Raw genomic sequence first — 12,833 nt, forward strand, 5'->3', positions numbered from 1 at the left:
AAAAGATACTGGTATAGTTCTGCTGGTGCTGAACACTTTAGGAATACATAAGAGGACATACACTAAAAAAATCTACCTGAAAAAAAGGCACACCTAAGGAAGGGAATCATGATAAGACCATCCTGATAATAATAAATAAGATGAGTGTTTGATACACGCAAAATTGAAAGACAGCCAAAAATCTACCCCAGCAGCATACAGGCACTATAAGAGGTGGTGACCAATAACCGTCAAAATAACAAGAGACCAAGATTAGAAAAAATTGTACATTTATTCATCATCTTGGACTTTGGACTTCTTTTTCTTCTTTTTAATTTCAACAGCAGCTTGGAGTTCCTCTCCATTGTCCTCCTTGTTCTTCTTTTTCTTCTTCTTCTTTGCTGTTCCATCCTCATGCACACCATTACCATTATCAACAGTCTGATCCTCTTCATGCTCTGCCTCCTGTTCTGATTTCCGCTTCTCCTTCTTCTTCTTTTTCTTTTCAGACTTGGGTTCTTCAGAGGCATCACCATTTGTTTCAAGTGATTTATCCTCGATCATGGGTTGAGCATATTCCACCACATCAACTTTGGATTTCTTTTTCTTGCTTTTCTTTGTGGAAGGTTCATCTACGTCCATTTCTATGTCTGCAGTGCACACAAATAATACATCCTCAATGCAGAAACCAAAACAAGGACAACCACCAAAAAAAAAGTCAGGAATGAATTTCAATTTATGTTCAGCCAATAAGCACACCTATAGTCTATCTGCAGTCATTCATAGCACTTACTGAACAAGTACAACAGCAGCATGGCACAACATTCAAAACATTTATCATATTGGCAACAAGTTATCAAGAATGTGCACCATGCAAGTACACTTTGCGAAATAAGCATTTCATTATGTTTTGTTTAGATTGTAACTCAATATGATACCTAGCTTCATGATCCCAAAACTCACCTTTATCTTCGACGGTTTCAATAGCAGCTTTCATCACATCTAGGTTTTTTCGTGGTGCAACCCCCTTGTCATAGAAGTCTAGACGCTCCTCAACTTGTTCACGGAGTTTCTCTCCAAAAGTAGTAGTACTCTTATCTGTGGATAAAATATGGGAAGTAAAGTGAAAAAGAAAAAATAAGATATTGCACAAAACCACTGGGTAATGAAATGATTAAATGTTTGCCTCCAGTCTTGCAGAGACTAACCTAAGAAACAGTCGAGACGAGAAGCAATAGAACACTTGTTTGCAAGATAACGAGCCATTCGACCTTTATTACGAGCAGAGGCACGGCCAATGAAAGAAGAATGGAATATGAGTCCATATTTTGGTGTATTTCCTTTGGTTTTCAAGGCCCTGAAACAAATTTATAGAAAGTGACACTCAGAATGGGATCAGACAAAATGTTGGGATCATTAGCTGAATGAAATAATCTATATACCAGAAAAACTTAACATGAGACAATGAGAGCAAGTGCAAACTAAATTAAATAAGTGCAGATCACCTGAAGAGTGCCTTCTCAGCACCCAGGATCTGAAGGGTAGAAGAAGGGCACTTTGCCAAATTTGTGAGACTACCAGCATGAGAAATTAAACGAGCACCCACGACTTCACCAATCAGAGCAGCCAAATTTGGTGCTATGTCGTGCATTTTGGCGACAAGATAATCATAAAGATTCTTCCTGTATTCAACAAGGTCCATTACCCTCTGTGCAAATAGCTTGACATTAATCAGGTCAACTGGTGACAAATCCTGGCCTGGGAATTATAACCAAAAACGTTAGCAAAAGGAATGAGCACCCTTTCAATGACTTGAGAAAGGATAATATCATACCCATGGAAGCTTTTGCAGCTTCTACGATTTCTTTTGCTTTATCTTCATCTCCGACTATTTCAGTTAATGCTGAAATTTTGTCTTCAGACAATTGGGATTTGTCATCAACGAATTTTGCAACCTTGGCATATAGATAATTGTCATTGACAATCTTGACCAACTCTGGGAAATGCCAAGAGTACCACTCTCTGCATCAATAAGCATTCAATACAGGAATCAATGGACTGAAATGGAGGGCAGCATTCAAAACAAACATATACTTCATCTATATTGCAGAAAGACATCCAGATGTAAGGACATTGGATCGGATACATGACTATATCAGTTACAGAGATAAATTGAACTGATAGAGAAATGGCCAGGACGTTAGAATCATGCATCAGACTGTCCATGCAATTACAAGCATGTGTCATATTCTCTTCTAAGGTGAATAAACATATATTCATGTGACTTGAAAACTACAAACCAAACATCAAAAATGTAACTTCATATAATACCAAACTGATTATGGTATGGCACTATGACTGTGTCATGTTAAAACTAACAACACATGGATCTAGATAAGGCAAAGAGTAAACATACCTGACTCTCATGGCAAAGGTATTTATATCTTTATCAAGAGTATCAAGTAGGACAATTGCCTGAGTAACCATATTGTCAACACGATTGACATTGAACTTGACCTTTGCTCTGCTGTAACTGTGACTCAGACCAAGTTGGGCTTTCTCCAAATCACCATGCTACAAGAAGTTCAAAAGAATCGAGTAAAAATTCAACTATCTGAAAATGTTTTCAAACTTTTCAGATACATAAATCTGACTGCCACATGTAAAATAATCATGCAACAAAGAATAGTAACTGATTCCCAAATTTTATCAGGCTGAAGTGCATTCCCTGTCTTTACATTTTATGCAGTTGATCAGTGAAAAGAAAAAATTTGTTCCTTCATTTATCCCAAACAAATGCCAACATCGATTGAAGGGCCCACAGACACAAACATATGAAAGAAAATACAAAATGCGGAATATCGCAAAGATAAACTGTTAGATAAGTGAATGAAGGAACAAACCTTTAGGTTTTCAATGAACTTCTCAAAATGCAATCGTACTCCACGCAAAATCTCAAGAACAAACTCGTTACTTTGGCAAGGAATCTTAGTTACTTCATGGATATGTGACCCAAGCTTAGGCTCTGCCAATCCTAAGCTGAACTTAGCTTTCTTACCCTCCTTAACTTTTGGGAGACTACGCTCCAAGAAGTTCTGTAGCTCCTCAGTCATTTGACCTGTAACCCCAATTCCAAAAATCCATTCAGAACAACAAACTAAAACAACACAAAAAATGAAAAATAGTTCGCCCTGACAGATCATTGCTGCAACCACATTTCTCAGCATTTTAACACTTATCAAGTTACTTAAAAACAAGAACCAACAGTAAATGTGGACTGGTTACCTGGAGAATAAAGTATGATTAATACTTCGAGCACCAAAAATACATTGTCGATGTATAAAAAGTAAATCATATATATTTAATCTTCTAAATTTTTTAAATAGGTTTATTAGCATAAATACTTACAAAAAGACAACCAATTGAAATAATCTTCAATCAAAAGTAAAATTGTTTGACAGCCTGAAAATCTAGGAAATCTTGGAACAAGGGGAAAAAATTACTTGAAAGAAACCACAGACCGCACATGCAGACCTCATATGTCACTAACTCAGCCAAAACTATAACAAACTGAGTGCATTAAAATGAAATCGCTAAAACCGCGCATGCAGACCTCATATCCATAATAACTTATACACACCAAAAAAGAATAAAGTAAACAAATTCCATCAGCAAAATTTACACTAGCTGACCTTCAGAAACAGCATTGCATTGATTTAGGGCATCAAGGGCAGACTCAAAAGGGTTAAAAGCTTCAAGCTTTACGACTTTCCCAAAGCGATTGAGGTCAGTGATTGAGTTCCGAACCGCCTCCGTGTTCTGCCCTATCTCATCAATCCCGTGAGCCAAAAACAAACCGTACCCAGACGCCGACTCATACAATAGATACAGTGCCATGGAATTTCACTTCTCAATCTCTCCCGATGTTTGCTCTAGTGTAGCGGAAGAGAACACGACTAGGGTTAGGGTTTATAAGAGGTTTATAGTGGTTTTAAGTAGAAAAAAAAAAAAGGGAAAGGGAAATAAGGCTTGGGCTGTTGAAAGAAATAGAGTTTGGGCTACATTGAGTAGGCCCATCTTTTGGGCTATTCGAGATTATGTGGGCTGGGCTCAATTAACAGTATATGTAGTATTCATATGTGGATTTACCTGATCTTTTATTATTATTATTAACATAAAATAAAGGACAAATTACAGAAATCACATACTTTTAAGTTAAAATTACAATTTATCCCTTAAAAGTTTATAATTACAGAAATTCCTCAAACGGATACAATAATATAAGCGTTGATACATTAATCGTTAAGTAAGATACATTACATTTTATACATGATACACTAATCTTCTACATTTTATACATGATACACTAATCTGATGCGCGAAATACAATAATATAAGCATTAATACATTAATCTGATGCGCGAGATACACTAATCTAATGTGCGAAAATGACGGATTTTGAAAATTTATAAAACTTATAAGGGATAATGGTAATAAGTAAACTAAAATGTGGGATTTCTGTAATTCTTGCTAAAATAAATATAATTCAATACAAGGACTTTGAGAGTGTTTTATGAAAATGAGGTAAATGTGCTTTAGAAAGGGACAAATTTATTAGAGTCCGTTTGGAATGACTTAAAAAAAAAAAAAAAAATAACTTTTACTTTAAAAATAAAAAGTAGGGGAAGACCTACTTTTAGTTTTTAATTTTTTTTAAGTCATTTTAAGTTATTTTTAAGGCACAATACATAAGCATGACCCTTAACTTGACATCAGCTGGCAACTATGACCTTTAACTTTGGGTTTGCACAAGTAGACACTTAAACTTGTATAAAATTGAACAAATGAACACATTCGTCCTACATGGCAATTTTGTGTCCTACGTGGCATCCTACATATAATATGTCATGTAGAACATGTGTGTCTACTTATTCAATGTTATACAAGTTTAAGTATTTACTTGTGCACGTTCAAAGTTGGAGGGCATAGTTGTCCACTGAAGTCAAGTTAAGTTGATGTATTATACCTATTTTTAACCTTGTCAAACACTTTCAAAAGTTAAAAATAATTTGAAAATAGGTCTGGCCAACTTTTAAGTCAATATATAAAGAAGTGTGTACATGATTCATCTTATATAAAAGGTGGGATACCTTTAAAACTAGTTAAATCTACTATTCATAGAAAGACTTAGTCATATTTGAGAAGGTTGATATATACTCTCTCCGTCCATTTTTAATTGTCATGTTGTGTTTTTCGAAAGTCAATTTGACTACTTTTTAAAGTTAAATTAAATTAAATTATATCGATATTTTAAGCAAAAAAAAAATTATATTCAAAAGTTATATGAAAAGTACTATAAATTGCAATTTTTTGCATATCAATATGTTGAAAAAATTCATCATAAATTGTAGGCAAAGTTCTTATAGTTTGACTCTAAAAAAGAAAATTATGACAATTAAAATGGATAGAGGGAGTAATTTTAAAATTCTTTATTTAGAAACTTCGAGTACTAGAGGAATTCATATATCCATTATTAGTAAGCCTTTAAGGGGTTGTTTGGTAGAATGTATAAAAATAATGTTCAATAGAGTGTATTAGTAATAGTTGCATTAGTAATGTTTGCATTAGTTATGCATAGATTATTTTTGGCATAATACATATATTGGACCCTAAACTTGGCTTCAAATTTTAACTTTGACCTCCAACTTTCATAGTGCACAAACATGCACTTTAATTATCCAACATTTTAATAAATAAACACGGGAGTCCTACCTGACAAAACGCGTGATGTGCACGTATTTTGCCCGAGTTAGGAGTAATTTTCGAAGCACACAACGGTAAAAAAATACCGAAATGACAATTTTACCCTTAATGAATCTCTTTTATATCTATCTTTATATTTCCAAATCAAAATCTCATTTCTCTTTCCTCCTCTTTCAAACCAAGATTTTTTCCTCTCTTTAAAAAGATTTGTGCTCATATTTAGTGCAAATGGCTTCTAATTTTTTTTGTCATTGTGGAAAAAGAGTTATAATGAAGTTTTTTTGGTCTGCAAACAATTCAGGTCGTTGGTTTCTTGGATGTGAAAATGGTCGGATATGGTTCCATTTAAAACATCTTTTTTTTGTTTAAATTTTAGTTCTCAAGATTCAATTTTGATAGTGAATTTGTTCTTCTTAAACAGGTTGGATGCAAGTTTTTTAGGTGGTGTGAACTTGATTATACTGAACACGCTAGAATAGTTATTTCGAGATTACATGATGGAGAAAAGGAAAAGATTAGGAGGAAATATCGAGTTTTGCTGATCATTGTGATACTATCTTGGATTTATAGAGAGTTCTTTATGTAGTAAATGTTATGTAGATTGGTTGACAAAGTTATGCCTACATCATTTTGTTCGTAATATAGTTTTCTTTATGGGTTAGTGGCTGCCAATATCTATTGTAAGCAATCAAAGTAATGGATTGAAATGCACTATTTTAAAGTTGGCAACAATTTGTCTCTCAACATTGGCTTCAATATTCATCACTTTTACAACTTACAAGGACATTACTTCAATATACTAGCATGATTCACACACTTTCATACATAATAAACACCTAACATCAATCATAACAAACACCAAAAGACTTCACAAAACACAACTTAACATCCATTAAACTAGGACAACTAAATAACCTCTAAAGATTTGTCTATGCAACATACATCAAAATGATCAGTAATTGGAGTATGCCTTTGCAAACAGTTATCAAAATAAACAAAAACAAAGACCTCCTTGATCAGCACTTATCCACATCACTAACAATTTAAACTCTTATGGAACTCACTTGCCCTTGGATTTGCTTTGCACCTTTTTCTTTAACAATTGTTGAAGTTGATTTCCAGTCATTGCATATTTTTCTTTCCATTTCAAATCAGGTTGCTTGAATCCAAGATCAACATTTGTCTGTGATGCATTTTTAAATGCTACCCCAGACCCACTTGAGATAACCCTTTCACTTGATCTTCCTAGCTGCATAATCCATAGGGAATTATTTAGTATACCTAAATAAAGAAAAGATGTAAGAAAATCAATTAAAGAAGGCAATATATATAGGTTAATCACTTGCCTTCCAGTTTGTATATATGTGTAAACACCAAATCCCATATCTCTTGTTTTTTTTCTTCCAACTGAAGAAGTTGGTGGCATTCCAATTGAAGAAGGTGGTGACATTCCAACTGAAAAAGATAATGTCCATGCAGTTGAAGAAGATGTTGCCCATGCAGTTGGTTGCTTCTTTTTCCTTCCTTTAACCTTTGAAGTATCTGCACATATAGATGAGGCATTTTCAGTGCTAGGTTGCCTCACTGGTGGTTGTGAAGGCTGCCTCACTAGTGGTTGCTGAAAGGGCCTTGCAGGCTGTTGTGTAGGCTGTTGAGAGGGTTGTAAAGACACAAAATTAGAAGTATAAAACTGAGTAAAACTTAAAAGAAAGACAAAAATGCTTACCACTGATATACAAGTTATTTTGTTATGCCTAACTTGATGGCATTTGGAACATGACATCTTCACTCCATTCTTTGATATTTTCCCTCATTTCTTTTTTCTTGGTTCATTTTTATCTTTTCTTCTACATCTACTTGGTCTTCCAGGCATTGGCTTTACTTCAGGAGGCTCAACTGGTGGGTTATTGGTGTCAGGCCACATTACCATATTGGAGATGAGTTGTAAAAAATACTTATAAGCACTTAGGAATGTATCTCTTCTGTACCAATATTCCACATAATCTTCTGGTTCTTACCCAATGTGATATAAGGCACAAACTACATGTTGGCAAGGTATTCCCCTCAACTGCCACAGCCTACAGCTACATGTCTTTCTAGTCATATCAATTATGTGTATATACTCTTCTTCTTGAATTTCAAATCCAATGTCATAATTCCAATTCACCCTTAGTGTCCTGCCAATCTCTTTGTTTTCTTCGAAAATCAGTTTTGCCATAAGTGAAATATCACTGATCCAAGTATCTGCAAACTTAATCATATCTTCATGCCTATCCATCATTTTATGTCTAATATATTCAAGCATACTAATCACAGATTTATGTCTAAGACCAACAATCCATGAATTAAATGTTTTACACATTATTTTTCACTACATCACACTTTGATCTTTCACTAAATAAAGCTCTACACCAGTATATTTTGTTCTATCCAAGCAATGCCTCACTTATTCTATCACCCAATTTTCCCATATATTCAAATTCATCTCTCAATTTAACCTTAAAACTAGCTTTGACACACCTCCAAAATGCTTTTCTCATTTCCTCACCTCTCCATCTTTTTTATCAGTTTGCCCAAATATGTCTTGCACACATTCTTCTTTTAGCATTAAAAAGTAAGACTTCAACTGCTACCTCAAGATCCTAAGAAATATTAAATCAATAACTTTAAGACACACTAACAACACTTACTTCACACACTAACAACACCCACAGGCATTGTCAGTAACTAAGAGAAATAAACAAAGACAGTAACTAACTTCACTTACTTCACACACTAACAATATCACTTACTTTACATACTAACAACATCAACAAACAGTGGCAATAACTAACAAAAATAAAAAATTTAAGGCATTTATTAGCACCCTTCACTTACTTCACACACTAAATGAAACTTGACAATTACTTCACACACTAAATGAAACTTGACAGTTACTTCACACACTAACAACAGGCAGTGACAATAACTAACAGAAATAAACAAAGAAATCTTTAACATAAGTATAAATGATCTAATATTTCTTAGGATCTTGTTGTTACTTCACACACTAACAATATCCACAAATTTCAACAACAGTAAATACCCAAAAGACAGTAACACATCGCAGTAACTAACATAAATAAACAAAAGCAAAATAAATACCTTTTGCATGTCAGACATGACTGTTATGCTACTTCCATCACCAAGTTGCAAGTCTTCAATGAGATAGCTTAAGAACCAACTTCAAGAGTGTTTAGTTTCTTGATCAACTATTGCCCAAGCTATTGGATACATTTGATTATTTCCATTTTTTCCAACAACCACTAATAATTCTCATCTATAAGCACCCTTCAGAAAGCATTCATCCAATCCTATAATCTTCCTACAACCTTCCAGCCATCCATTTTTCAATGCAGCAAAGTAAACATAGAAATATTTGAACAAGTGTAAGTTAGGGACTGTTTCATTATCAGTTCTAATCCAACAAGAACTCCTAGGATTTGTACTCTTAATCATATCAGCATAGTCTAACAACCTTGAAAACTCAAGCTTCCAATCACCCAAGAACTTGGCAATAACATTCATTTTTGCCCTGTAACATATTGATCTTCCCACTTTTAACCCCATTCTTTTCTTAGTGTCTCTTGAAGCTTATGAAGTCTCATATCAGGCTGAGATATTATTATATCCCTTATCTTTATTTCCAAATATTTGGTTGTGCACAACCTGTTCCTATTCTTTGAAATACATCTATGAGCAAGATAGTATTTCTTTACAAAAAAATTCCAAAATCTTTATCTAAGCTTGCAAAGATTTCCCATTTACATTTTCCTTCACATTTTACCCTAATTCTATGAGGTTCATTGGGTTTAGGCCTTAACTGAATCTTGTTTTGAATAGTATAATCAGTAACAACCTTTCTAAATTGAGTTGCACTCTCAAATATCATACCCAACTCAAAGAAAGAATTAGAAGAAGAAGAATCATACCTCAATTTGTTGCTTTTTCTTCTTGAAGGTAAATTAACACCTGGTTGTGCTAAAACATCTAGCTTCTCATCACTATCTTCACTTGGTTCATCTGATGAATCAATAAACACTTCATCACCTCCCAATTTCCCATTATATTTGGCTGTCTTATTAGTGAAGATATTCTCAAATCCCTTATCTATGTCAACTTCTCCAAGCTCAACACCTTGATCCTTTGAGGGTTTTTTAGTTTTTTTTTTTTGCTTTGCAGCTTCATTTTTTTGTCTTCCCTAAGTTTTTCTCTAAAAGCTCTCAGTTCTTCATCAACTTCACTATCATCCTTATCTGGAACATCATCTAAGTCATTCTCTTCAAAGTCAAAAGAATCACCATTTTTTTCCTCTAATGGTTGTTCAACTTCACCTACCCCATTTATATCATGCTCAGTGTGTGAAACCCTAGAGCAATTTTCCAATTGTTGATTATTTTTTTCAACAAAAAATGGTCTTAAAGTAGTTGTAGCAGTGGACCCCCCATCTTTAACAGTCATATGCTTCAAAAACAACTTAAAAGATGACCCACTCCACAAATATTTAACAAAGTTATATAGTTGGTTGTCACTTTCTAACTTGACAAAATTATGGGTAATAGGGTCTTCTGTAAAAAAAACATCAACTTCATCATACCCAATGTCTTTTGCATACGATTTCAGTTCGGTCAAAGAGAAGTGGTCCTTATCTATGCTAAATACGATGTTTCCTAATTTCGACATATATTGACCTTTATAAAAATGACCTCCATGGTGAAAAATAGCTATAATATGACCTATTTGTATAAAGCTGTAAGAAAATAACGATTTTACACTCATTGTGACAAAAAGATTCTACTTTGTATCAAAGATAAACTTTCAAAAGGGAAAAATCGAGGCATACCTGAACTAAACCGAGGAAGATGAACAGTTGAACATCAGCTTCAACAAAAATCTTGAACGATTTTCCCCTTTGATTCCAGATTTTGATTCCCCTGATAACCTAGGTTTGAGATGATTTTGATTCACAATCGGGTGAAATGAACTGATGAAATGTTTTAACCTTTGTATATTAATTGAAATTAATTTTAATTATTTTTTAGTTCTAAAATGGACGTGTAAAATATTTAATTAGTTGGCAGCCATTGAGTGGCTCACTAATACGCGTGGGAGCGTTTGCATTTCCCGCTCTTTGGCTTCGAAAATTGTGTTTTTATTTATTTAAAGGTGGGATACCTAAAGTGCCTATTTGTGCACTATGAAAGTTGGAGGTCAAAGTTAAAATTTGAAGCCAAGTTTAGGGTCCAATATATGTATTATGCCATTATTTTTTATGCATTGTTTGGCTTGGTGTATTAAAAATAATATGCACTATATACAAATATTTATTTACTAAAATGTCCTCCAGGATTATGGTGGAACAGATGTAAAAGTACTTTTGAAGGGTAATTGAGTCTTTATACAATAAAGTATATAATTAATGCTACATACATAGAATGAAAAAAACATACCAAACAAAGGACATACTAGTACATAAAGTTAACACATGCATCATTTTTTGCTAATATACTCTACCAAACGACTCTTAACATGTCCTTAGAATCGGGATTCATTTATCAATTATTAGTGTTGACTAGTAAGTTACGATGCATTGCACTATTCATGAATAACAAGTTATAAAGTGTTAAATATTTATCCTTTATGAATTAATTTCTAGTATTAAACACTTAAGCTTAGTAATCATATTTTGATTAATTTATTTTCACTCATATGATCTAGATTTTTTGTCTTTATTTAAATTTGATTTATATATATATATATATATATATATATATATATACCTGTAAAATAGTGAGATGAATCTCTATTAATGTTATAATTCATGTTTTCTTTATTCGTCAATTTTTAAACAATAAAAATATTTAGAGAGTTTTGTCAAAGTCTTGTGAAAGTATGCAAGGTTTTGTGTTCTAACTTCTACTTGTGACTCTTACATGATATTTATAAAAAACATATTGAAAAATAATCAGATTGTACCAATATAAAAATAAATCAATATGATAAGACGATTTTGTAATGTCTAATTTGATTGAACGAAATAAAATAATCAAAAATCAATATAATTATTTCTATAAAATAACCAATCAAACTATACCATAAACAACCCCAATTACTAGGGATATATGGGCGAACTATATAATTATAATCTATTACTAGTAGAGCAAGACTTGTGATATCAAGTTAACATATAATTAGACCCGTCAAAATGGGCTTAGCCCATGGGGACGGCCCAATCCTACACATTATTGGGGTACGGTTGGGATAGGATTTTTCAAGCCCATTTAAAATTAAGGCTTATAAGCCCTTGTCTCTTGAGGCTTGATTGGGGTTGAACCGGGGTCAGCCCATGGGCCAAAACTTTTTATTCAAGAGTAATTTACAATAATTTCACTAGTATATAATCTAATAATTTGAATACACGTTATGTTGTAATATTATGAATCTTCGTACCCAGATGCATGTATCTCAAAATATATGGACTCAAAATTAGGTTAATTTGTTCTAGATACAATCTATCAAAGTAGATTCGCATGTATCTAGGATACATAGACAAATCTCGCACCCTCGCCTCCCTCCCATCTTGCTTGTCACTCTCTTATCTCACTCGCATATCTGGTATGCGAGATACATGTTAATTACACAAATTTTTTGCTAATGTTATTGAAACAACACCATTGTTTGTCATAATTGATTTGAAAATCTTCTCATTTTTTTTATGTTATAGAATTACAAGTTTGAAAAGAAAAAAAATAAAAATAAAAATAAAAAAAAGGGCTAGCCCGCCCTAGCCCTTCAAATTCCTTGGCCCGCAAGGCTTGGGGCGGGTGGAGCTGTGCCGACCCTTTTTGACAGTTTTACATATAATAATAAATAAACTAACAATCACATATTTTATAAAATATTTAAGAGAAAAATACATAAAAAAAAACCCTGAACTTGGTCGGATAACTTACTTTAGTACTTAAACTACACGGGCGTTTAAATACCCCCCTTAACATCTTTGAAGTGATTTTTTTCCACTCTGAGACTATAACACCATTATCACCCGCCAC

General features: G+C 33.3%; 1 protein-coding gene across 1 annotated transcript; it reads right to left on the reverse strand.

The window, feature by feature from the left end:
- Nucleotides 1-106: 106 nt before the first annotated feature.
- LOC125815468 (nucleolar protein 56-like) lies at nucleotides 107-3,951 on the reverse strand. The gene is made up of 8 exons (XM_049494944.1): nucleotides 3,672-3,951; nucleotides 2,883-3,097; nucleotides 2,396-2,553; nucleotides 1,814-2,001; nucleotides 1,485-1,737; nucleotides 1,188-1,336; nucleotides 943-1,077; nucleotides 107-629 (listed from the first exon to the last, which is right to left on the reverse strand). The coding sequence occupies exons 1-8, from the start codon at nucleotides 3,874-3,876 to the stop codon at nucleotides 271-273; spliced, it is 1,662 nt and encodes a 553-aa protein (XP_049350901.1). The 5' UTR covers nucleotides 3,877-3,951; the 3' UTR covers nucleotides 107-270.
- Nucleotides 3,952-12,833: the final 8,882 nt, after the last annotated feature.

The sequence above is a fragment of the Solanum verrucosum genome, unplaced genomic scaffold (assembly GCF_900185275.1).
Source record: "Solanum verrucosum unplaced genomic scaffold, falcon-dt-bn FXZP01000261.1, whole genome shotgun sequence".
NCBI classification, from domain to species: domain Eukaryota; kingdom Viridiplantae; phylum Streptophyta; class Magnoliopsida; order Solanales; family Solanaceae; genus Solanum; species Solanum verrucosum.

Bases quoted from the DNA above. Each gene is read 5' to 3' on its own strand.
- LOC125815468 (XM_049494944.1), bottom strand. From the start codon at position 3,876: ATGGCACTGTATCTATTGTATGAGTCGGCGTCTGGGTACGGTTTGTTT. The intron at 2,002-2,395 runs GTATGTTTACTC...TTATTGATGCAG, and splicing joins ACCTTTGCCATGAGAGTCAG to AGAGTGGTACTCTTGGCATT. The intron at 1,337-1,484 runs GTGATCTGCACT...AATTTGTTTCAG, and splicing joins GCTGAGAAGGCACTCTTCAG to GGCCTTGAAAACCAAAGGAA.